This window comes from Anomalospiza imberbis, chromosome 13 (assembly GCF_031753505.1).
Source record: "Anomalospiza imberbis isolate Cuckoo-Finch-1a 21T00152 chromosome 13, ASM3175350v1, whole genome shotgun sequence".
Taxonomy (NCBI): Eukaryota; Metazoa; Chordata; class Aves; order Passeriformes; family Viduidae; genus Anomalospiza; species Anomalospiza imberbis.
In genome coordinates this window covers 11,837,585-11,864,766 of record NC_089693.1, presented here as the reverse complement: position 1 = coordinate 11,864,766, position 27,182 = coordinate 11,837,585, and the positions used below count along the sequence as shown (strand labels likewise).

The 27,182-nt window shown below is 38.8% G+C and overlaps 1 protein-coding gene across 3 annotated transcripts; it reads right to left on the bottom strand.

Moving 5' to 3' along the window:
* Positions 1 to 755: 755 nt before the first annotated feature.
* SCG3 (secretogranin III) lies at positions 756 to 26,168 on the bottom strand. Of its 3 annotated transcripts, none has more exons than XM_068203946.1 (12): positions 25,903 to 26,168; positions 25,140 to 25,192; positions 24,543 to 24,588; positions 24,233 to 24,448; positions 23,051 to 23,193; positions 21,775 to 21,936; positions 21,294 to 21,471; positions 19,297 to 19,413; positions 8,206 to 8,289; positions 7,478 to 7,606; positions 5,422 to 5,490; positions 756 to 1,315 (listed from the first exon to the last, which is right to left on the bottom strand). In XM_068203946.1, the coding sequence occupies exons 1-12, from the start codon at positions 25,985 to 25,987 to the stop codon at positions 1,197 to 1,199; spliced, it is 1,401 nt and encodes a 466-aa protein (XP_068060047.1). In that variant the 5' UTR covers positions 25,988 to 26,168; the 3' UTR covers positions 756 to 1,196. The 3 variants fall into 3 exon arrangements, with proteins under 3 accessions (XP_068060047.1, XP_068060046.1, XP_068060048.1); XM_068203945.1 differs by having other exon boundaries at positions 5,410 to 5,490; positions 25,903 to 26,167; XM_068203947.1 differs by lacking the exons at positions 21,294 to 21,471; positions 21,775 to 21,936; positions 23,051 to 23,193; ... (2 more) ...; positions 25,140 to 25,192; positions 25,903 to 26,168 and adding an exon at positions 19,560 to 19,583 and having other exon boundaries at positions 5,410 to 5,490.
* Between the last annotated feature and the right edge of the window lie 1,014 nt (positions 26,169 to 27,182).

Below are 27,182 nucleotides of genomic sequence, written 5' to 3'. Positions count from 1 at the left end.
TACATCTTCTGGGATTCTGTTTGAAATTTACCTTTCTAAATGCTTCTTTACCTCTGATCTTGCTTCGTCAGTTCTTCACACATAAAGTTATCCACTCACTTTAAGGTAAAAGACCTCATAAACCATTCTTCCAAAACTTTGTTAGTTAAGGAAGAAGAATAAGGACGACATTTTTGTTTTTCTTTTTGATTCTTTGGGAAGTACCAAATTCTTGGCTAATGCTAGCATATATAGACTCCCCCAAAAAAAGAAGTTCTGCAAGCTAATACTGCTCAGCTCACAACAGAGGTCAGTAATCAGACCACAGCCTTGATATTCAGAGATACTGAGATACAATAGATTCTTTAAGTCTTTCTGAAAAGCAGGGCCCCTGTTCCTAAAAAAACCATTTCTAGTTGCAGACTTCCCTTTCCATACAAAATGATTTGAATTGCTTTCTTATGTTTTTTTTTTTCTTTAGAGAAAGCAATGGCTATTTACACTTGCTAACAGGATATTCACATCAGGAATTCAACTAATTATGCATGCACAATCATCAAACGGTGCAAGGAGAATGTTCACACATGCTGAAGAAGATAATATTCTAATATGGAAGGCAATTGTAATGTCAAAGATTTATCAATTAGCTGTAGGACACTACAGTCTACATTACAGAATACTATATATAGAAATAAAAAATGATAAAAAGAATGATAGTATTTAAAATGAAAATAAATGAATCTAAAATAATATTAATGAAAACTTTAATAGGTAAATTATTTTCAAATACTTTATTTAGAGAACTATGAACTATTTTCTAATAATGCCCTTTACATAGTTGCATCTATAGAAAGCTTGTTGAGTGAAAGCAAAAAATGTAGCATTAAAAGAAATTACCATCAGAAATGATTGGTTTAGCTACAAAAGTAAACCAAACACGAACAATAAATCAAAGAGAGCATTACAGAAATATTTACCTTATCAAATAGAAATTCAGTGTCAGAATTTGGTGTTTAGGGTTGATTTGTGAATGTAGGAAAATACAGTATGCAGAAAGTAAATGGAGCACTACAGCTCTTAATTTCTGTCTAGAGTTGTCAGTACAATGTAAACAGAGCATTTCTAATGATATCCTCAAATTAACAGATCATAAGTCATTGAGCCAGGAGTGGGGGACACTAGACTAGATTTCTACAGGTTTGGCAGTCACTAACGTTTTACAGGCTGCCATAGATGCGTTTAATTACATCAGCCTCTTCCTTGTCCAGGATGCCCTTGTCCACATAAGCATCAGCTTGCTGATCAATGAAATCTCTCAGCTTTGAAAGATCATAGTCTGAAAAACAAGAATTCATTTGCACAATGAGTCATTGCCATTATACTATTTCACCTAAGAATCAATGTCATTGTAAAGTTTATCCAACCAATGTACTTTATCAAACATGAAGAGAATTCTCTCTAAGTGCAGCTTGTGAAAACAAAAAAACCCAAAACATCTGCACAAAGTCTTTTTTCACACCATGGCGCTTTTATTATCCAAGAGAAATAATCATCTCTCGCTCTTGATTGATTGCTATCAAATGCTAAAGCAAGAATATTTTCCAGTCCAGGGATTTGATGTTCTAGTCTGCACAGCAAAAGCTGTTGTGCCCTATTATTTTCACAACTGTTATGGAATCAAAAGAAAGTATTAAATAGACTATTTCCAGTTGAAATCCCAGTAAAATTCCCACTTACTACCATTGTAGTGGAAATTCATGAAAGCAACTGCCTGAAAATAGAGCAAAGTAATACAATTATTTACCTTGATACAGAACATGATATTTGATCTGGTTTGTAAACTACTGCAGTGAGCAGCCTTTGTGACAATGTTAGTGTCAGGTTTTGACAATCTTCCTCTGTCAATCTGCAACAGAGTGCTGAAAGATCCTTCCTTCTCTTCCAATAGATGAGTGCATCTATGCAGCCTGATTCACACCACATGCATTAAATAGACTTTGCCTGTGCTGGAGAACATCACTATTTTCCATGAAAAGAATTCTACTGCAGAGCAATTTTTCAAGTAACACAGAAAGGAAACCTATTGTGTAGTTGTGACTCTGGCAGCACATTCAGTATATTCACATAGAAACACAATGTAAGTTTCAGTTACATAATTAGCTGGATAAATGTAAAGCTTAATTGGTTAGAATCAGAAGAAGAACATCAATGTTTTAAAGGTTCACACTGAGTTAAATGAATTAGTATCTTTCACAAGAATGAATACATTCTGAATTTTTCAGTATAAATTACTTGTTCCATAGACGGAGCCTTCAGAATACATTAAAACTGATTTTGCAATGTCCAATGTATAGCATCATACAGCAGTATATGGAAGAACCTTTCTTCAAACTATGCATTCTTAACAAAATAGACAATAATGAATTTGTGGTTTTTTAGGTTTCAAAAATTGACCAAAACAGGATAGAAATAGAAAGATATTAAGAAGGAAATTGATGCTTGTGATCATTTTTATGAAAGCATAAGGCAATTTCAAATGAATAATACAGAAAATTTATATTAAACATTCCCCACTCCTGCAGAGGTGTCCTCTCCATATCTGAGTTAGCAGGAGTTTTGCCATGTGCTGTACTGAGGTGAGGATTTCTTGTCCGCTCTGTTACTGTCATTACTTATGAGAACGTAACCTGCTTGTGTCTCCATCCTGTATGAGTAATAGGGACAAAAAGTACTGAGCAATTTTGTAACTGGGATGAGAGATTTCATTCACCTTGACAGAATGAGGGTCTCCATTGAAAGATACCAAGGAATGGAAGTGAATGAAGAACAAATACTAAATTAATTGAATAGCCACATTTTTCAAATTAAAATATCTGTGCTTATTTTACTTCTAGAATACTTTTTCTAACTCTAAGATCATTATGTGGAGATGTGAAGGTTTAATTACTAAACATCCTGTATGGGATTACAACCATTACGATATTATCCAATTCAGGCTAATTTGTGTATCTCACAGCAATTTAAATTGGGTTTTTTTCTAGAAATTGATAGCTGCCAATTTCTAATACTTATTTCAAATCTATTGTAATTAGAAAAATCAGCTTTGGATGCTGATTCACTGCAACAGCTGCAGCATTACATGAAGTGAGCTCTTATTTGCATATTCAGATCAAGCCATTTGCCATTGAAATTAATGATAGGCTTTACTTTCATTTCTAAATGGCTGCTGTTAGTGTTGTGAAGCTCTCAAGTACCTAAGTATTTGTTGAACAACGCACTCGTGCTCTTTGCCTGTACTGGTTAAATGCTCATTCTGCAATGGTTTCAAGCATCAAGCCAGGTCTGGGAGATATGAAGGACAGGCCCATGGAGTCTGTAGGTTGTACACAGGCAAAACAAACGTTGGACACAAATGGCAATGAGCCCAAAATCCAGGCTTTTGACATGCTTATCTTTAAATCATCCCAGCCACTCAAGGTTACCAGCCTCCTTAATAGGCAATTGATACTTCCAAACTGCAGAAATGCATATCAACATTCCCAGGGTTACTAGTCATTGAATGAATAATATCTACTGAAATTCACACAAAATGAAGGACCCACAAACATTTGCCTGAAGAAAACCTAAACCTCTTCAAGAATATTCGGTGAGTAACCCAATCCATGAGTAGGGCTGGGAAATTCTGGCCATTTTTATACATTAATTACTTTGAGAATCTCTTTTCTCACAGCCCCCAAGTGCCAGCTGGAAGTGGAGAAATGATTGATGAGCACAGCAACACCACCTAATCTTGCACTGAAGAAACACCGCAATGCATTCATGGTTAGATAAGCTTACTCTGACTGTACTTCTTTTAACATCATCCATGGGGAACTGAATTAGCATTTTACAAAAATAAAGAGTATGAAAAGGCACATTAAAGATGATGTATCAGAAGAGTAAGAATACTATTCTAATTTTGTCACAACTTACACTCACTTTAAGGCCTATTTCCATTGCCAGAGGACAATAAAGATATTTTAGTGCAAATGAAAATCCATCTACACAGATATATATATATCTTAATGCATTCACAGGCAGATAAAATGCTATTGATCTGCAGTCACAGCCATTTTCTGACTGCAGCAGTGCAGAAGAAAGATTACTACAAAGAGGAGCGAGGGGCTGCTCAGGCAGTATGTGTGATACAGAGATATAATCACACATGATGGAGATCTAATTACATTAATGAGTACATTGCTAAACAGAACCATTAATTAAAATTGGCAGGAAAACTCTTGAGCAAATATGTAGCCCTGCTGCTAACTGCCGTTGCTGCCATTGTGTGGAAGCAATTTGAGAGATGGGAATGGTTTTTTTTAATAGTCTTTCCTATTACAGCTTCTGTACAGGAAAATGAATGTGTTGGGCTGTAGGCATCCACTCATCTCTGAAATGGAATTCATACACACTTCAACTCACAGAGAGGATGGATAGATCACCCAGGGCTAATCTCATCTCAGATCACCCTCTGCTTGGCTGGCGCAAGAAGGATCCTTCTCACCAGGCACCAGTCATAGCCCAGGGATAGATCCCCTGGCTAGGAACCTTCGCTTCCAGAGCAGGCCACGGCAGAACACACAGCCATGGCAGAGAATAGGGATGGGAGGCTGGTTTTATGTAAGAACTTGAGGAAAAAGATGGTATGGATAAATAAAGATCCGTGAAAAATAAAGGAGAAATTCTGCCGCTGTTCTGTCCCTGCTGGCAGCTCTCACACAGCCCTGTCCCTGAGGAAGAGGCGGGACGGCTGGTGAGCAAACCCTGTGCAGCTGCTTCAGTCACTGCTCCCTTCTGCACAGCTTTGCATGTGAGAGCTACAAGTCATTCGAGTTGATTTGGGCAGTAATCCAGTGTATTACAGTGCTACTGACATAAATTTGGATCTCAACTGTTCCTGGTTATGGAACAAGACTTGTTGCTATTGGTGCAGGCATGCTAGCCAGATGCACCAAGCTTCTCTAGACATGTCCAGACATTTCAAATGCATCTGTCTCACCTACAAAGTCATAATTACAACATGATGAGCTAAGAAATGAAGCATTAGACAAAGCTGACACGGCTACCTGGTGGCAGGCAGGCCACCATGACTGCGTGGACGGCACATGACTAACTCCCTGCTGGTCAGTCTCTGTGGGTTTTGTGGCCAGTGGCCATTCCACCCAGTTTACATTAATCTACCTTAGTTCACCATTTATGTTCATTGGCTCAACTTTTACATGACTTGCATTATTTAACTCTAACACCACTAATGGTCACTATAATCTAGACAAGGACAGTTTCACATTACTATTATTTAAGGTATAACACAAGTTTTACAACACAATATAAATTACTTGCTTTTTAATGCATATGGTGCCCACCCCCATGTCAAGACCTTTTACTTCATACCTTCTTTGTTACCTTGTTTATTGTGTTTTTTCAGCCATTCTATGTTCTTCCTGATTGCTTCCAAATATGCCTCAGACTTCCCTGGAGGAAAGGATGAGAGAGAAGTCAATGATTGATGCAGCTTGCTTAACTGGGTGAAGTTGGTCACAGCAAAGGCAGATTAAAACTATTCTTAGCTTCTGTTTAAAACCTGAGTCCTGTCAAACTCAGTCAGGCAAAATTCCCGCAGATGGTTAGCAGGTGTTGCCTGTGCAAGATTAGTCATACACAAACCTAGGATCATGGTTTTTTGGATCTTTATACATAACTTTTGGTGACATCCACAGAAACTACATATGTGGATTAAAAAAAAACCTGTAGCTTTTTGATCATCATAATTGTTCAGCAAGGAAAAAGCCGTTGAGATAGCAAGGAAGGACTTAATTAGAGCTGAGAGCTTTCAGTATCAAAACTCCTCCATACAGTAGTACTAGCAGCATACAGCAAACCTAAAACTGTGATATTTTGGAAAGACAACTTGAAATATAGTTACTGTATTTACTGAGAAAAAGGATGTATTAAAATTACCATGATAACTCATTGTTATAGCTGAAATTTAAAGTGACGGCTATTTTTGGACCAGAAAGCACACAGGACACAATTAGTACAAGGATTATCTAACAAGGCCCCTAAGAAAATATTCCAGCTAATGGATTTTGAATTCTTAGCTTGGCTGAAGCTTTATTGATGTAATGTCTTTGTCAGGAATACAAACCTAGTGTGATTAGTGTGTAGAAGGTTACTATTGCCAACTATGCATGTCTGTTCCTGTTAGTAAGTGGATACGCTATCAGATACACTCATTTTTGAGCGGGGAGTGCAGTAACTTTACAGTAAGTTACTCTGTGAAAGAGCAAGGGCATTGCATGATGAGACAAAGAATAAATACTGATCCAATTTGAATTTCTAAAAAGCTATTGGACTGAAGATAAAGGAAAATAACCTGAACCAAACTGAAAAGACAAATCTTCAAGAGACGAGCAAAATGTGTTATTTATCACTTCCTACCAAAAAGTATTGAGTTAACTTTTCTTTACTGTGAAATCAGACAGACATATTGAGCTATTTTCCTCTTCCATGTTGAAATAAATAAGCTGCTGGAAAAAAAATTACACCTTCCCTCTGTGAGTGGCTGCACCGCCCACAGAGCTGAACCAGGTGACTGATGGACTACAATCTACTGCAGTCCTGATTTCTGAAATTCATTACTGAGCTGCCTGAGTGAAAACACTGCATTCCAAAAAGTATAAGCATCAGACATCATTGCAAAAGAAGCAATTTTGTTTAACCAACTGACTACAAAACGCAGATACTTATGCTGGACCCTTTGCAATAAGAACTCACTGAAAGGTTTCTGCACAAACAAACATTCTCCTTCAAGAGTTCAGCACAATAAGGAGGCACGATGTCTCCTGCAGATTTGTTTTCAGATAGAGTAGCTGCTTTGCACCCAGGAGACTTCAGCCAGTACAGTGTAATTCAGCACGTGGCATTATTTGTCATGCTGAGGCATGGCAGAAATAACTGTACTACTGTGCTACGTTTGCTGAGGGAGACACTAACTTACTGTAATGTTTTCAGTGTTACATAAAATAGGTTGATTACTGATAACCTTTAACCTCTGGCAGTGGGAAATATAAATTGTATCACTGCAGAACTCTTCACTGCCTTTGAGTACCAGCTTGCTCTAACACAAACTATAGAAATCAATGGGCCCTCTCAGATATTGAATATTCTGGCCATCCTGAAAAACCACAGATGCAAAGAAGCAAAATTTCTTTGCACTACTGCATCAAACTGCATTTCATATTGTTCTAAAAGGGTCTATGAATTCTATGAATGTCTGCTCAGCCAGGGGTGTAGTGTCATATATTTAAAACTTGGCAGATAAGTACACTTCTGAATGAAGCTCTTGTGTGCTGACTCCCAGTGATTACAGACTGAAGATATTTATGCTAACACCAAGGAAAATCAATACCAAAAAGAGGAAAATACTCCAATCACTTGGAGGAAAAGCAATATTTTGTACCTCTGGATTCTTCACTGTTTCCTGCTACATTTTGTCCTTCATTTTTTGTAGAATCCTTTGAAAATTCATATTCCTTTTCCATTTTAGCTGCTTCTTCCTTCGTACTGTCTGCTTCTTCACTGCTCTTGTCTAAAGAAATAACAAAAGCAAACAATTTCGTATCAAATGTCCAGGAGCATTTCTCAATCACATCAATACAACCTTGGCAAATAAATGATTTTCACTGCTGGTTGAGGAAGAGCCTCATTGGAAACTGTCTCAAAGTGGTTCCTAAAGGTCATCTCTACTCCAGACCTCTGGAAAGAGGAACGCTTGTTTCTGCTCTGACAAACAATAGCTGAACACAGGTGACTGCAATGCAAAGGCACATTTCTTTGTGCAGAGAAAAATTCTAAGAAATTTGCATTTGCAACATTCAAAGTCGACAAATAAGGCTTTTTCATTATTATTTTAGTATTAAAAAGCACTGATACAGCTTGCTTTTGTATATGTGTAACATCTGGGCTCCAGTGAAGAAAAAGAGAGTGAATATACTTCTCAAAGACTGGGTAATTAAGTGAAAATTTCTCTCTAGTTGTGTGCTTAGACAACCAAGCTACGGCTTGGTACAGGTCCTTGAGAAACTGTGGCTTTAACAAGCAGTCTGGCTGCCAAAGCAATTAGCATCCTTTTAACTGAATAGGTTAGAAAAAGTGTTATTCCAGAAAAGAAAATTGTAGACTAAGTACCTGCTGTTAGTTTTGTCCTGGTTTTAGTGGAAGGGTTCTCAAGCTTCTTCTTTGTCTGCTCAGCTATCATTGTATCTAAGTTTTCTAGAAATCAAGGCAAAACAAAACCAAACCCCAGTTATTCTCCAATGGATAACATGCTGAATCCATACTACATTCTCCCCAACACTAGTGTGAATGGTAAGTAGAAATCTAAAAGAACAGCCTTCATCCTTGCCCCTGAACAATTAATGCAGAGCCAATGCTAAAAGAACAAACAGAAATACAGAATATTGATCAATTTATTTTAAAAAATTAACAACTGAATCATGACAATAAGAGTACCAAATAGTGCCAACATGCATAAAGTCAGTAAAAGTGTGTATCATATTCCATATTTCAGTCATGTAAGTCACAATATACTGATGACTGTCTGTAGCAATTTATTCTGATGAAAGCAATGAAAGGCTTTAACTTCACAAAAAAAGACAAGACTATGAAATATGTGCTTCCTCCTGGTGGGAAAACACTACCCCAAACTGCCTAGGTGTCTTGATTTATATGGCTTCACTAGGAAAAAAGTCTAGTAGAAGGTTTTAAATTATATTTAGATGAAATAAACATGTAAAGTGAAGAGATGAAAACAAATACTTTCTAAAGTTGCTGAAGTCAAGCATTTACCTGAAAACCAACTAGACAGCTGTGGCCATGTATACAGAGCTAGAAGACTAGAAAATGTATTTCCATACAAATTTCAGGGCTGAATCAATCTAATTTGAAAGTAAAAGCATCTCTTCATAAAGATGGATGTTTCAGATATAAACATTGTATGGTTATGTGGGAAAAAAGTCCTTTTGATACCACACTTGGTAGGTATTCAAAATGCAGATCACCTACAACCTGCCATGTTTCCTCACTCATATTATGGATCTGGTGAGAATTTTCCTTCCTTTTATTATCTTTTAAATGTTCAGTTAAACATGGATTCAAAATTTCATACATACTATGTTGTGCTGTGTATTTTTGAGAGACTTAGTTTTGAAATTTATCAGAATTCCATTTATATAAACAGCTGAAATATTCAGTATGTGATGTGGGAACTATGGCAGAATAGATATAATAAGGCTAATAACATTTTCACAGAATTCACAGAATGACTAGGTTGGAAGAGTCCTTAAAGATCATCAAGTCCAACCCATGCCCTACCACCTCAACTAAACCGTGGCATCAAGTGCCTGATTGCACCCTCCCAGTTCTACATCACATCATGGGTTTTTTGTGATTATTTTCATTTGGTACGTATCCCTTTAATGTGATTTCTGACCTTGCCCCATATGCCCTAACCAAAACAGGTCTGGGCTGTGTTGCAAGCTGGATTAGACATCCTGGTGAAATAAAAAACAAGCTAGAATTATAGTGGTGGTGTTGATGCCTCACTAATCACTTGATTCAAAGCTTATTGAAAGGACCGTAAACATCCCTTTCAGTTCATTTTAAGATTCTATTTTTCATCCTTAATCAGTACCATACTAGTATTTCAACAGGAATATAAGGATTTCTCTTTTGCAAGAGGCACAGTTTTCAGGATAAAATTCCACAGCTTAAAAATCCTTTGTAAACTCAAACAAATAGATCATTCTTCTTCACTAATTCATGCAAATGCAAAAATGTCACTGATTTTGGAGCTTAATACAGCATGTTCTATTAAATTATGCTTAATTTTAAGTATAAACATAGTATTTTAAAAAAGAAAAGTATTAAAAAATTTAAAATATTACACGTATGTAAGTGCATTGATTCATAAGTTCCTTTCATGTTCTTCCTTTAAAGTGTCCATATTTAGGCAGTAAGTTTCTATTAGCAGGAAATAAAGACTCCACCACAAGATAGATTAATAACCTGCCAAGACATCTTTAGATTTAAATGTCTGACACTGATATTTCTGAAAGTTTTTGTTCTGTCAATAGATTATAGTGTTCAAAAGTTGTACATATATCCACATACAGCACGTGCTACAGCAGGCAATGGGATTCATATTCCTCCATTATTTATTCACTTCTATAAATAGCTTTAGGAATTGTACAGTTTCTCCAAGTCCTTTGATTTGGGTAGCAATTTCATGTGAGTTCACTATCACTCTTCTGTGAGCACAGAATTGCTTTCCAGCCCCACGAAGCGTAATAAGGCAATGCTAATGACCCGAGCTTTGCCACTAAAGCCAGACTGAACACCATAATCACCGGGTTCCATTTTCAAAGCTTTGTTTTGTCAGAAAGGATGCAAACTTTCAAGACTGGCCTTTTAACAGGCACTACATTTGACAAGAGAAGTGGTGAAGTTACTCTGCCAGATGGATGGCACATCAACATGGATCTGAACATTTATAATCAGCTGTATTTCCTGAGTGATAGAGTCCATGTTTGAAGGGCTTGTTTGATGTGCCTACATGTGTACCCTAGAGAGAATATTGCCAGATAATCCCAGTTCTTCCTGAACAGGATTTATTGCTCTTGCTCCGCATCAAAAGTAATGCTTTAACAGCTGGTATTGTTTCAAAACATGTTTGTACTTGCCATGTGTGGCTAGGCCAGGGCTGAGCAGTGTTTGCTCTGACTTACACTGATGGAGTGAATCATCCTCTGAGTGAGCTGTGCCTGGCCAGCAGCTAAGCAACCGCTGTCCTAGCGCAGGTCTAACAAGGATTGATTACTTTTCCAGTGTCGTCTCCTTAGCAACCTAATTTGCACAGAGGAAGAGCTTAGAAAGGTACTGACCTTTCCACACAGCCGGCCACTTATTTGAAATGGCACTAATTAAAACAACAGGACAATAACTACTGAGCTAATGGAAGTGACCTACGCTGGTAAATAGGTCAATGCTCTGGCGGCAGCTTTCTGCAGAGCAGGATAATCTCATCATCCAAGCAGATACCCGGAGTCACAAGATCTGCTTTCTGCCTTGCCTCACTTTCTAACTTGCTCTTTGATCTGGGGTGACTCACTGAAGCATTCATGCTGCAGGAGGGCTTGTGTTTTGAGTAGGCTTTCTGAGACGTCCTAGTCCCAGTTCCTACACACTGAAAGATGCTCTTAATTCCACCTGAAAATGCAAATTCCCAGCAGTTTTGAAACTCTAAAGTCCTTCAAGTTGGGCATCCAAAATCTGAACTGCGTAAACCTAGAATGTTTTATCTTTACTCTGGGAGAATGTACTGTGATAACGCCCTCCAAATCCAGGGGAAAAGATATTACATGGATAACTATTACAAATTAAATTAATTTGTTCTTATTAGAGAGGCAGAAACTAATATATCCATCTGAGTATTTAATGGAATTGGTAATGGAAGCCTAACATGGACCTTTCTCAATAGACAGATTCATGGTGCTTTCCAGACTCTTGCAAATTTTCCTGCAAAGGGCTTTTTCTTCTGCATAATTGTCCTGTACCTTGGAGGCAGTTTCACATTCTATCCTCACCAAATTGACTGAAGCTGAGATTCTTTGTCATTAATTCTCCACAGAAAGACCTGCTTTGCTGTTCTGTTTTCATACAGCATAAAAAGACTGTGTTTATTAAAGGAGAAAAGGGATCATCAAGGTACCTAAGATCACTTTTAACACTAGCTAAAAATTTAGTTTACTTAATGAGTTCATACACTCCAGCTGCTTCAGCTGGAAAGCTTTGTGCTGATGACTGCTTGTGTGACATTCACATATTTCAGGCATTAAGAAACCACAGTTCTCCTAGGGCTTTTCTGTCTCCTGCAGTAGACGATCCTTAAGCGTATGCAAGGCCATTTTCCATCTGTGAAAAATCCCTAGACATCTCAGCATTTGTTTGGGACTATTCTATGGGAAGAGTATATCTGATTAATTCTTTAGACAAGTGCATGCCCAAGAACTGTCAATATCCATTGGATTTTCCCCATTGTAGCCAAAAGCAGAGTTTGACCTTTGGTCAGCTATAGCTGTATCAAGCATATGTCACATAAACTACTAAAACTGTGACCAACAAGAGAAATTCCTCCTTTGTGGAATTACAGATGGGTCTCAGCATTGCAAATCTCCTGCTGCTCTCTAACTCCCTGCCTTACACGTCAAGATAGGGAATTTTCTTTCTGAATCTTCCTGTTTGACTGATTTGTTGTGATAGAGTGTCTGAAGCCTAATGCTGCCATGAAGAGTGACACATCAGGTGACAAGTCCCAGGTCATGGCATCACTTGTAAAGGGATTACAGTGAGATGGTCAGAGTGATCTGAAATTAGGACAGCAACAGTATCACTTGGCAATCAGGTTAAAAGCAACTCCAAAAGTAAAACACAATTAAATAGATGTGCTTTGAGGTAAACATAGTCTCCCTTATCATTCTTATTGAATTCCCTACCTCACAGGCTACTTCTCAGATTTATCCTTTCAATATTCTACAGGCATTTCTTTTGCATTACTGCAGGTCTCCTAGAGCTGTGTGGTACAGTCCTTTGGTAATCCTTTCCCATCCTGGAGCTGCTCTGTGGCCTGTGCACACATTTTATGTGTTTTCACAGCATGCCCTTTACAAGCATGATGGTTTGGGACTGAAGCAGCACAGAGCTGCCTCTCCTGCAGGAGTGGGAAGGAGTTTTAAATGTTCAGTGACACTTTCTTTACCCCACACCCACATACTCATCTTGAACTTAGGTCTCAGTGCTCAACTGTCAACAGAGTGGCTCTGAATTCAGAAAGTAGGGAGGGGTTTATGGAACTATTAAATACAGTGAGAAAAAAGAAAAGCTTTGCCCTCCTTTAGAAACACAAACCACTTGGGAAGGTGCAAAACCTAGATTTTCAGGAACCAAGCAATATATTTGTCAAATAAGATACTATGAGAAGATGGAGATTTCCATCCAGCTGGGAAAGCACAGAAGAAGGGAAATGGAAGAAGAGGCAATATATTTGCAAGAAATAACTGCAAATTTAAACGGCAGACAGTGATAAGCAAAGGAATGAACTGTAAAATATTTATTTGGATTCTTGGACACATGATTTGATAGTCATGTAATGTGGTGGGAAAAGCAATTAGCGAGACTAAAACTCCTGGATCTCTCCCAAAACATATCTGAGAAGATTTAGAACCTGTGGATACTGAAAAATACTACACCCTCACACACAATGTCACCCTCAGGTGCTGCTGTTTCCTGTATTGTGCAGTGGTCCTGGTTCTCGAGAACTGTGAGGTCACAGACTTTCCACACACATTTGTTTTATTATGCAGTGAGTCTGAATGGGGGAAAATAGGAGGTAAGATCTAAGTAGTGGAGAAAAAAACACATTCATGTGTTTATTTAAATGCAGAAGTAGCAGGGGACAGACATGGAGGAGATTACAGAAAGAACAGCTATAAAGGTGCAGTGAGATCTGCAATCAATATACTTCCTAGATTCCAGTCTTGCCTGGGACCTTTGCACACTCTGTGTCCCCCCATCATTTTATCTTATCTCCATGCAAATTCATCTTGGGTTTAACTATTTGCATATACTTTACAGAATCACTGCTGCTCCTCAGTATTCAGCCCACTCTCACCATCTGAGGTGCCTCTGATTTCTGCTTTTCAGATATAGTATAGTATACTGGCATCTGTGTGACCTTAGTTCATCAGATAAAAAATAAATAGCAGAGAAAAGAGCTGCCTGAAATTAAATAACTCCCACTGGCAGCTGTATGCATCATTCACATGATAAATGCTGGGTAAGGAAAATCATCAAAAGGAAAATTAAGGTAGGGAGAAATTTGTTAAATAATTTAATGTTTATGAAGAAAATTTACAGTAGCAACAAAGAGACCTTTGGAAAAAAAGGATTTTTAAAAAGAAAAAGATGGTATTATGCATGAATGGTTCCCTGCATGAAATACTGTCAGTGCCCTTCATGGCCGAGGTCAAAATGAACAAAAGGTCCACATGACATTGTCCATATTCCACTTGTAGCCTCTGGCTCTGCTTTAGCCACACCTTCCCTTACTCTCCAAAATCACAGTCTGCATCAGGGAGCATCAGTTTATGGTCACAGTGAGGAGAGGAAAGATGATGCCAGTGTGGGCTGTGATCTGCACTTTGCCTCACACTCTTGGCTCTCTGCCTGTTCTTGGCTAACTAACAAATATCAGGATCAGATCTTTGGCCTGCAGCATCTGTGCTGATGAGAACTTCAGGCATTAGTCACATTATTCAAACAAGTTCTCCTCTCCCAAGAAAAGGCCAGATTGTGGCTACTGTGCACTGGCATACAGTGGGGAAATCACGGAGCTTTGCCTTCATGTGGAGCTGTGGGAGGTACTGAGAATGAATGCAAAAGGCTCAACAGCTATTTCATATTCCTTAGCATGGAGAGGCAGGGACATGTCAAAAATCAACATAGGAGACTTTCTGCCTCTTCTCCTTCCCCTTTCATGCAGCCTCAGTCTGCCTAGAAGACAGTGTTACAGAAAAACAATATCCCCACTGTTCTTTAGGAAAGGACCAAACGAATGAGTGCTCGTACTCCTCAGCAATAGCTCCCCATGAACAATCCAGCTCCCACTGCTCGTGTGTCCTGCAGCTTGGTCTTCTCCCCTGCTGTCCACGGAGAACAAATGATGTGAGGGTGGAAAAGGTAAACAGAGACATCTGTTCATGCCCATTTCCAACTAACACAATCTCCTACTCAGTCACGGGGGACAGTGTGGATTCTGACAGTGAGTCAGAGCCAAAGGGAGAAGGTGTGAGAGGTGGCTTTGGTTTGGTCTAGGGAAGAAGGCAGCTGTGACTCAAACACTGCACTCTGATCAGCTAGAATGATTTCTCTATTCCCCTCCTAAATAAATGGGGGTTTGCTCCTCAACCAGTCTGCTGTGGGCTGTGTGTTCTACACTGTGGCTCCAGCAGTCTGAATACTTGACCACAAGGAGGTAAAAAGTGGAATCCCCTTCAGATAGAGCAAAGCTACAGAGCTCCTAATTTTCTTCCCAGTCCTTTGCTCCTTTCTTTTCTCCAGTTGTGGAAGATACAGTATTTCTCTATCTCACAGATGTATCTGTGACACAGAGAAGTACTGATGGCAAAAGTTTGTGCTACATGTGCTAGTAAATAAATGAGAACTCCACACAAGGCTACAATGTGCACATAACTAATCTGCATTTTTAGGGTAATAGTTTATTGAGTAACATATTTTTCACTTGGTTGGGGTGGCAATGAATACATTTGCTACAAATCTACTCTTGTAAGCAGCACACAGCAGGAGAATACAATTAATCTACTGTGTAAAAAGGATTCCTATATAAACACTGGTGTCTCTTAAGAATTTGTCCATCATCTCTGAAAACTGTATTTTTTATGGCCCCAAGCCTCTAATTGCAAATATTTCCTACAATGGTTCTAAAAATCACTAATTATTTTGGTCTTATTAGTGGGAGATGATTTACAACAGTATCTGAACAAACTGGCTGAAACCATTTGTTCCTGTTTCTAAGATGACAACAATATTATTAAAATAAATCTATTACAAAACTGTAGTTTACATAATTACTATAAATAGAGCTTTTATCAAGATGGTAGTGGACTGATATGCTTTCATTTTAAAACTAGTTAGATAGCCTGGCATATACAGGGAAAGTCATTTGTCATACAAAAAATTCTTTGTGTGGTGTAGATGAAGCTTTTCTTTAATATTTATCTGGTCTGTGATAGATGGCTTTGCTGGAAAGGCTATCAGAGTGAATCTCCACCATCATGTTACTCAAGAGACAGAAGGAAAATGAAGGAAAGTGTGATATAAGTCACAAACTAATATTTAAACAGTACAAGTATCTGTGCAATGCATGCCTTGTGCTCTGCTGAAATCAAAGTGAGTTTTGCTCTTGGCTCAAACAATTCTTTTTCTCTTGAAGCACTCAGCACTGTGAAGGATATTGTCCTTTCAGCTGTGCATGGAGTATCAGATATTTATGCATCAATATCAGCTATTTGTGCAATATAAATGTTGTGAATGCCATGAATAATGACATATTTTATGCTGAATCAGTCATAACTTATCTGAAAGCCTCTTGCTGCTTTCTGCTGGTCACTACATGGGAGTGTTCCAAGACTTCCATTCCCCTCTGTCACTGCACCCTTGCCAACAGCAAAATCATTTCAGTAACTGTCCCAAGCCCTTCCCAAAACTCAGCTTGTTCAGGGAGAGCAGCCTGTGCCTCTGGCTGCAAGCAAAAGGAGTTCAGCTGTTCGGGCAGCATTTGCTGGATGCTGCCAACAAACCCAAAGGTGGCTAAATTAATACCACAGCTGGATCTAATTCACAAGCCTCTTGTGCTCCTGAGATCCTGTGTCATAATTTACTACATTATATTTTCTGTACCAAACAATGTTTTCCATTCTTCTAACTGCAAAAATTATTTTAAAGGCAGCTTTCAATATTCAGAGGGCAGATGGCCTTTCTAGAAAGATTTCTGAAAGCCTTTGAACAGGCTAGAAACATATAATGAGGCTTTCGCTCCACAGAAGAATTTGCTTTCTCTAACAGCACTCATAGCTAAGAAAGTAGGGTGATAGAAAATTGTGGCATTTTGTCACAGCAGGATAATTATCAAATAAGTTGCACCTCAGCTGAACACACATTTTCTATCAGTTTTTTACAGGCTCTCTTTAATGCTTCCAGAGCTATACTTTCTGAACACATACTGTGAAAGGTAGGCATTACTTTTTCTCCTCATTCATATATATGAAGATGCTGGTCTGGGCTTTCTGTATTCTATTACAGATTACATTTAGCACATGGAAAGCTTTTAAATATGTATTACATAATATTGAACATATGTATTAAAAATAAACTTATTCCTGTGTTTCCATGTATGTGCATCAGTGTTTTTCTTGTACCACACTGCAGCTAGTCCCTTTGTAACTTAAAGCTAAACCCAATAACATCAGTCACTGCTGCAGCAAAATACTTTCCCCTGGAGTAATATACAATGATGATGACATAATGCTGTGGTTTCCAAATCCCAAGCCAGCTGTTACTGGTATATGCATTCAAATTCACTGTCTCTGCACCCCTGTGACAGGCAAAAAAGCTGCACCTTGTGACTTGATTCAGTAAATGATTTATTATTTTGAATGTATAATTCAGAGGCTTAGCTTATGCATGGCTTCAGTCACAGAGCGGGGAAAATTAATTTAGAGTTTCCTACTGTAACAAAATGGAGAGAGGATATAATCCATCTGCACAGATCCAGTAGGTATTTTCCACCAAGTAGCACAGAATCTGCTCACTGATTATAGACCGAGGAAACAACAAAAAGCTGCCAAATTTTACACTGATTTTATAAATTTTACAAATTTTATTCTGGTAGATATCCATACTAATTCCTTTATCTGCTGTAATAAGTACAGCTGTGTATCAATCCCCTAATCCAAACTGCACCAAGATACACAGTACCTATCCAGATGTTAGAGACTATAGAACTTTTAGTTCAGTAAGAGTGGCAATAAAACTGCTGCCATGCTTAAGGATAGTGCAAGAAGCTAACATGCTCCTGTGGATGCTCTTCCTCATTATTTGCTCAATAAATGAAGGTCAGCTTTAAAGCAATTTCTCAACAGCAAGTCTAAAAAAAGAAAACCACAGAAGCAACCTGAGAATCTATGAGAAAGCTTTTTCCACTACAGTAAGTTGCTTTGATGGAGCACAAAATCCATCTCTGCATAAATCACTCATTTGCAAAGCAGAGTCTGGATACATCAGTTGATAGTCTTACTTTAAATCCAGACTAAATCAGACCTCTCAAACTCTTAACCCAATCCTTGCCTTCTGTATTATGTCATCAAGGCAATTTGTTTCCAGGGTTACAGTATCTATTTGCTCAAACAAAAGCCAATGTGAACAACTGCCCTGAAGTTTAGCGGGGAAAAAGGCATTCCTAGTGTAATTCCATTATCTGCATGGTCTTGCATCAGGGATGGATTTAGTCTATTAAGTCTGATCAAGCCATAGCATCTTCATTTCTAGAATGACACTGAAACCACTGTGCTTAAAATCAACCATTTCTTTTTGTGCATCTTTCTTTAGATGTACTGGCAGACAGAGAAATAAAGAGCTGGACTGAGGCATAAGTTGTCCAAATATTCCAAAATTCAAGGAGATTTCTTGGTCAGATATGAATTCTTTAGAGAGGAGGTGCAATCATGCACTGAATGTGAGTCATGATTCACTGGATCTTTAGTAGGCCAGTAATTCATAATCAATCCATACAGTTACAATTTCATCAATCAAGTATCTGCAACGTAGAAAGACCATTGCCAGTCCTCTCTCTGTGACAGGCTGATTTATGAAGCTGAGAAATTGCCCTGATGCAAACAAAAACTTTTTAGACTAATCCAGACCAGAAATACTTCAGAAAAATGAAAGAGTTGTGCAGAGTTTGTACAGATAAGCCCTTCTTCTGTAGGTCAACTTGTTTAACTAGACAGGCTGCCTACAGTGAATAAAAAGAGCGTTTGTGAAAGCCAGGAAAGGTGTGTGAGACACAAACCAGGCTATTCCAAATTCCCTCTTCAGGAAATGGTAACAATTTTACAAAACCTACATAGCCACAGACCCTAAAATGGATCCAGGAAAGAGCGCTTCAAAATCTACTCCTGTGCCAAGATGTAACACTCTTCATAGATGGAAAGAGTTTTACTTGGTGGACAAACTTAGCATTAGCTTCCATCTAGTCCAGCTACCTACAGTGAGAGATTAGAGTTGAGGTGCTGGATTATTTCTGAGAAATGCAGGTACCCAATCCACTTTAATAGAACAGAGAAAACCCTAATATTCCCGACATAAAGTCATTGAAATAAATTGTGCTTCACAGATATGAAAGTGTAATAATACTCAAAATTCATATCTGATATATTACCTTTCCTTCATTAGATGGAAATATTAAAGCAGTATGGAATTGAACATTGCTGTAGGAAATGATCAATCATTTAAAAGCTTTAGCATTTTCAATGAACAAATCTGAAACAGGTTTCATAAGAGCAAGGAAGATGAGAAGAAAATTATCACTGTTGGTAGAGGAAGAACACACCATTAGTAACAGTTGTATAAAGTATGTACTCTCACCAAGATAGGAAACTCCTTCTTCTGGTGTGATTGTTCCATATTTAACCATCATCTTCACAAAATCAATCAGGGTTTTCATGATAGTTATCAAGGTCTCTTTCTCTTTTGTCTCTGTCTCTGTGTGAGGGGATGAAGCAAAACTAGTCAACCTTCAGGTAACTTGGAAAAACTGTTCTGCAAACTGTGCAAAATTCATGCATCAAGAATGACCTACTCATGAAAAGAGAAAATGCTGTGCTGGATTAGAATGAGAATTTACATACATATTTCTTTTTAAACTGTTCCTGCAAAGTACAGCTGAATATACTTTAAAACATCTGGGGTAGGTTCTTCTTTATAACTTTTTGTCTTGAGGGGCTATATCATAATACCATTGCCTTGGAAGGCCAAGGGTATTAATTCCATTTTACAGCTAAGAACACTAAGCACACAAAGATGGAGTGATCTGACAGTTCAAATTGATGGTCGGAGGGCAGATATAGGTAGAGTTTTCTACAGTATGTAATTTTTCTTTATTTGTTTGTGAAGTATTTAGTACATAAATCTGGCTCTGTATGAAAGAGATCTATTATGGAGATCTATTCTCCTATTAAGATCCATGGGTTCAATGACAAAAATATAGTGTCCCAAATGAGACTGTTACTTGGACAAGTCCATGTCTTGCATACTGGGACAACAAAGCATTAACATGGCTGGGAGAATCATGACTTCAGAATAGGATACAAAAAGAAATATTTTTATACAAATAATCAGGTTTTGCCCACGCTTATCTGCTTCTTAGCTTTTCTTTCCCTAGTGTGTTTACGTGCTGAACAATATTGCTGCTCTTTCTGCATTAGCAGTGTGAAACTCCCCCATCACAGTCACACAGGCTTTCCCCACTGCCCAGGCTGTCACTGAAGGACCCAACAGAGCCAGGGGCACTGTCAATCAGGGACAGTCAGAAAGATACTCCCAACCTTGGCAGAGGGCCAGCCACTCTGGAGAGTTGCTGAACAGGCTTTTTATTGCTGCCTGCAATTTAACACATAGCTGTAAGAGGCAACTGAATCCCTCTCCTCCAGCTCGATACAACCTGACAGGTGAACACATAAAGCAGGAGATATGCAGCCTGTGGACCTGGTTCTGTTTGCTTCATAACCTGTTAAACCCAACATGCCTGCCTGTGTTGTGAGTAGAAAAAGGAGAACTAGCATGCAGAATTGCCATGCTGGCAATTAAAAAGAACAGGAAGAAGATTTTAAAGTTTGTTGATTGGACTTGAGCAAAATATGCCCTCACGTTTTTCATTGCAGCTCTCCACTCAGGTGCACAAGGGGACAGCTTGAAGCAATTATTAATGCTCCTGCAGGACAAGGGATCGACAAAATACCACCCCTCATCCCTCCAGAAGTTATAGAGTGTTTGTGGCTGCAGAGAATGGGTGTGTGTAGAGGGTGATGACACAGGGCAGTGGCAAGGAGCCACAGTCTTGCCTGCAATAACTGGAAGGCAGTGATGTCCAGCACCGGAATAGGAAGAGACATGCAGGGCTTTCACTGCAATAAACAGCAAACCTGTGGTTTGTGGAAAGGCTGGGAGGCTCACACTCATTTACTGGTACCATCACTGTGAGGATTCTACTGTGGCTTACTTGTATCTCTGTTGGCTTAGAAGACATGGAAATTACTGGAAAGATCTCTGGGGAAAACTATTTGCCAGCTTTTCATCATGTCCTTACAGGAATTAAAAGAATTCAGGACTCCTGAATCACACAGCACAAGATGGGAAGGGCTGTCTAGGTCACACTCTTTGCAGTTCTGAGTAAGAACTGCAAAGTGTTTTGCCATCAAAATCACTAATCAAGTTAGTTTCTGCTATGTATCTTACAGAACATTTTCAAAGCACATGGTCTCTTGCAACTAGGGAAGCTGTGGGGAAGAGACAAGAGAAGAAAACAGAGAATCTTAATTTTTAAAGATCTTTCCTATATTTCTGTAACCACATGACAAGCTCACCTGAGTTAAGACTTTTTAATAATGCATAAAAATTTGGAAAATATTGGAGGTCTTCAAAATTATCTTCAGAAGGCAGCTCATTTCTTCTTTCCAACACATTAGATGATGACCATGTGTTATCCAGTGTATCATCAACTTCTCCATTAATGAAACTATCCTGATCAGATTTGCTTGGTGTCTCCACATAAGATATAATTAAAAAAAATCTTTAAGCACATTGTTTTTGATGATAGAGTTAATAGAGCAAAACACAACCTCATGTCAACATTGTCCTAATTGCAAGGTGAAGACTATAGTATTTTCTCAAAGTTATTTCAATTGACATCTGTCTTAAATTTTAAAGTAATTCATGATTCTTTTTTCCATCAGACAGAATTTCTTTAAGAACACCTTTGTTTCCAGATTGAACTAACTATTCCCCAAAGAGAGCAGTACTAGTACCATTTGGCAAGCAAGACAAAATTATTAGCTAAGAAATTACCATTCTTTCCTGATACTTTTCTTTTGTACCACTATCTGCTCTGCTGGCAGGGTAATCAAAGTCTTCAGACTCCTTCTCACGATCCTTTGCATCATTTGCAATTAGCTGTTGTAAAACCTCTGCCACTTCATCTTCCAGGGTATAGGCCTGACTCTCTGTGATCTGTTAAAATATTTGTGCAGAGTACTTATAAGATACTGTGCTTTTTCTAGATCTAACATCAATATGAAACCTGATATCAGTATGAAAATAGATTGCTGTATGCTTGTTTCAAAGCTGAGCACAGCCAAATGAGGTGTAATAGCTGTGTGTACATATAGACATGTAAATGTGTGTACATTTATAACACTCCTATACACATATACATAGAAATACATCTGATCTGTGTGTACACATAAACCCCACCCATTCACACATACAGCCTTCAAACCAAACCTCTTTAGGACTTAACACAGTGGAGGGCAGCTTGAAAGATGGAGCTGCAAGTGTGGCACCTCCCCATGTGTGTGCATATAGAAATACATATGCTCTGCAACACATCCATGGACAGTTGAATAATTACAACAGAATTCAGTAACACAGAATGGGAAAAAAGCAAACAGCTTTCTATGATATCATTAAAATGTTTTCTCTTTGCTCCATAACAGCTGTCACTTGAACAAAACTCTCCCATGCAGCTGTCCCACAGCTCCCTCTGTAATCAGTGGGGTGCAATACTCGGCTGCAAAATCTAGTGCTCAAAAGATAAGGTGAGTATTTTAAAATATAAAGATCCCAAATGGCAATGGCTAAAGCCATTGAGACATTCAGAGCTCAGAGACAAATCCACTCTTCCTAAAAATCAGTAATGTAAAATATCCTAAACTATCCAGCAACAGGATGTATTTGCTGATTACACTAATCAGCATTAGGTGGATAGGAATGAGCTCAGACCTTTCCCCCTTAAGTATAGAAAAGAAATTAATAATAGAAAAGCACTCAGTGGAAATCAGAAGACAAGCTAAAGGAAAAATGAGGGCAGAGATGGGAGGAGTACAATCAGAGAATGTTTTTTCAACATCAGAAACATTCTGCAGTTTGGCCTATTTTGTTGCAAAGACATCACAGGAACAACAACGTTACTGCAGAGCTTAACCAGCAAACCCAAATCGCTCTAGAAATTTGCTTACACCCCGAGTCCCACTTGCTTCAGACCAAGCGTGCATCTGAATTGTTTTTAGAAAGAGCACTAATCCACTCCAAAACGCAGTTAAATGGCTATTACCAAGATACTTACTAGCCCCAGATTTAGAAGTTTTGAAACAATCTTGTCAAACACTCCTCTGTCATTTTCCTCATAAATTCTTGCAGCAATTTTTTGAACGATGTCTTCAGCAGTTAAAGGAGTGCCATCTAATTGATGGAGGCCATCAGGATCGTCTGAAAGGATTACAGTTTTACTGTGTGCTGACCGTCCTAACTCATTTAGATTAAACATCTCATAAAAAATATCTTTTTCTCACATCTTTTTCTCTTCAGAACAAAACTGCATTTTTAGATACATTAGGAATATACTTTGATACACATTTTGCAAGCCATTAAATCAGTCACAGGGAAAAGTTCTTTGCGTAAATTTTTCACATCTGAAAAATATCTTTCTGAGTGGCTCTTCTGAAAGAGCAGAGATGAACTTTAGGGGCTTACTTTCCTGTTTATAGAAAATATTGGTAGAATTTCCATATCCACTTATTTGTGTCTTCCTGGTATTTACTTTCATTGTACGGCCACTTAGATCAAAACAGTTCATGATAATGGCACATAATCTAGTTTGGATTTCAGCAAATTAACTTTTAATTATGTAACTGTTATCTATGGCAAATAATATCGATATGACAATGGGAGAGGTAATAGAGTGAGTGAGCTTTGGTCTGTGATCAGCATACTTTTGACATAATTAAAAATATCCTGAGCTAAATGCTGCTTACAATTCTCAGAAGACTCACTTAAACTACAAGTCAATTAACTACTCCTGTAGCAAAGGCAAGTATTCTTTGGCCTTTGGTAATTTCTTCTAGGTTTGTGATTGTGAGAATTATCTAAAACTGCACATAGTATTTGAAATAAATATATGTGATTTAGCTGCATGTGGAAATGCTTCTTCCTCACAGACCAGAATAAATATATTTTCGTCTAAAAATATGTCCCATTTTCCTTCCATCAAATCTAAATTGGTAAAAGACATTACAAATTACACAATTAGACTTTCCTCCATGGAAGTCCATTAAAATCAAGAGCAATTCTTTTGTACTGTGTTTCAAAAACCCAACTGTAATGCAACAAGCTTCCACAACTGGAAATAATTGAAACTGCACTCCAGTAACAAATAGAGCTCATGTTTAGTGGTGAATGCAACATTCATGAAAGCAATCAGTTTGCAAGAGGAATCTAACCCAGAAGTCACTGAAAGATTATGGAATACCTTGGAATTTATAGTCCAGCCCGCTTTTAGTGGAGTCATAGTCATCCACAAGCCGGCGGTTCTTGGTGGAGTCTGCATCATCAATGGCCACTTGCTGTTCATACAAAGAGCTTCTAATTGACTCCCTCTCCTTCTCATCCCTTTCTCCTTCTGCTACTGATTTGAGCAGGTTCAGGTCATCAACAAAGGAATAATTCCTGAACTCTGGCTTATTTTCTGGAAAATACATCAATATCAACATAACATAAAATCTTATACCTCTTTGAATACCATTATGAGTATTGTTATAAAACCAGGAAATGTATTTTACCTGTGGGAGCTATTTTCCTATTCTTGTCTGCCTCAGCTTCAGCAATCTAACATACAAAAATAAAGCAAACAAAACAGCAAACAAGTAGAAGGAATAAAATGTGTGAACTCTGAATTTATCAGTATTAGCAGAGAGCTTAATGCCTGATTTTCACTCTTAGTAAGAAGTTTGCCTAAATAAGTAGAACAGGAATAAGCACTGGACACTTTCATCAGTACCACCCATCCTCTGATCAGAACCAGACATTACAAGAAGCTGCATTTTAAGATAAATGCAAGTTACATTTTCCTTCTTCATTTCAAGCTCATGCTATATTCCCATAGGACGTCAGTAGAAAGGCATGGCATATCTATGAGCTGTTGGAACTAACAACCTGCTTTTAGAATGCTGGACAGTGAAAGTCTTTATGCCAGTTCTTAAAAATTATTGAAACCCTATTTTGTATCTAACCCCATCAATAATCACTTTACTGGCAAATCTATTTTTTACCCATTCATTAGCCATTCATGATATTCATGGATCCAGTACGTAAAAGGCTAAAAATATTTATAGGAATTCCACCAAAAAAAAATTGTAAATATTTTTTATTTCACTCACCTGTTCTTCCAAAGGTCTTTCTACACTTAATTGTCTGTTGTGTATAGCTTTATCTAGAATAAATACACACACACACACACATATATATATACTCAGTTATATGATACATACAACTACAAAGAAACAGGAGATTTTTCCTTAATTTATAATTTACTCCAATACAACATGATGTCTTAAATAGGTTGCCAACTGCATCCTTAATTTTTTTTTTCTTGCAAAAAAATTTTCTGTGTTCCTAGAAAAATGGGAACACAATAAAAAAAGTCAAACCTTTAAACAAAGCATGATTGGGGCAGAGGGAGAGGTTCTGCAGAAGACAGAAATACAGATATAGACTCAGCAACCTCTTTCTGATCAGAAAACTCACGAATTGGTGAAAAAAGTGCCGGAGGAGATTGACTAAAATAGCAATAATCGGATTGGCACAAGCAAGAGATTAAAAATCTCTTCCATCCAGAATACGGCGGGAGACTGGGAGAAGCAAAGACTTGTGCAGACATTCTACTTGCTGTAGAATGGATGAAAACATTGCTTGGAAAAGATGGAAAAAAATCGGAGTTTTCCCTCTACCAGCACCTATCCCTTCACTTTATATTAGACTGCAGCTTCAGTGATCGGTGTCTTGCACCAGGAATATTGTTGATTTAGGATCTCATTGCTTTTAGACAAGTGGAAGGAAAGTTTTTACCATGCTCTATCTCTATCCCGCAGAACTTTCCCCATCCGCGGCAAAGGGCGAGAAGGCTCCGGGGCGGGCGCTTACCTGTGCCCGCGGGTTTGGGGAAGCCGTGCCCCCGGCTCGCCAGCAGCGCCAGCACCTGCAGCGCGACCGCCAGCCCCAGGAACATGGTGCGGCCGCGCAGCCCCGCCGGGGCCCGCCACGCACCGCCGCCCGCGGGAGCCGCCCGGCCCGGCGGGCGCTGTCCGGCCCGCGGTGCTGAAGCTCGGGAAGCCGCTGCCCGGGGCTCGGCCCCTCGTCCCCGCGCCCGCAGAAATGGTCGAGCCCGGCCCCGCCGGCGGCCCCGGGCACGGGGAGGAGCGGGGGCGGGCCGGGCCCCGAGCATGCGCGGCCCCCTCGCTCCGCGGCGCGGCCGGGGCAGGGCCGGGGCCCTGGCGGCGCCCAGCGGGCCCGGGGGGCTGCGCGCACAGCCGGGCCGAGCGAGAGGGGAAAGCCGGTCCCGCACAGGGGGCTCGCCAATCACTGCCTGGCGTCTGCTCAAACCCTCTCCACGGGGCTGAATTACACAGCCAAGGCACGGTCGGCAGTGACTCTTTTTTACGACAAAGAGAGGACGTGGAAAGTTTAATTATAGCACATCCTGCTCTTTAAAATTTAGGATTTAACAACGCAGTAGCACAAATGACAATAAGCATGTAAGCTATTTCTGAACGTTTTCGATATTAAAATTTAGCCCTTGTAGACGCAGAACACCGACAAATCCCTAGGGATCGGAGGAAGACATTTTCACCAGTTCGCGGCAGAACAAAGGACTGCAGCGGTAGCTCTTTTCAGAACTACAGAAGCTGCTTCCACAACAGATCACAGTGTTTTCTTCAGAAAAGACCTCATAATTCTGTAGTCACAAATGCACACACCCAGGGAGCAGACAAAAATACTTTAAAATGTCAATTCTTGCTGACTGCTAAAAATGGCTAAAAACTCTTAGTTGAAGAAATGAAAAGGACCAGCGCTTTCACAAGTGAAAAACAGGAACACAGCCGAACTGTTCATTCCTTTATCAATGAATATATACACAGTACTATAGCATAAACTGTGAAGAACACACAAAAAAAGTAAGAGAATGATAATTAATTGAACCACAAGCACTAAAAGAATTGCAATTTTTTTCCCTTAGCAGCCACTGTATATTATAGTCAAGCCTTTGCATATAATTTAGATAAAATGATGCTCTAGTTTACATCAGATTCACTTCTATAAATTAGTCTTCCACGTCCAGAGCAATGAAAATAAATTCCAGAAATGTACTGATAGCCCCAGAATCCTCACTTATTACCAGGCTTGGTAATTCTTGGAGCTGAGCC

Bases quoted from the DNA above. Each gene is read 5' to 3' on its own strand.
- SCG3 (XM_068203945.1), bottom strand. From the start codon at position 25,987: ATGTTCCTGGGGCTGGCGGTCGCGCTGCAGGTGCTGGCGCTGCTGGCG. The intron at 25,193-25,902 runs GTAAGCGCCCGC...TATTTATTCTAG, and splicing joins CCCCAAACCCGCGGGCACAG to ATAAAGCTATACACAACAGA. The intron at 8,290-19,296 runs GTGAGAGTACAT...CTTGATTTCTAG, and splicing joins AGAAGGAGTTTCCTATCTTG to AAAACTTAGATACAATGATA.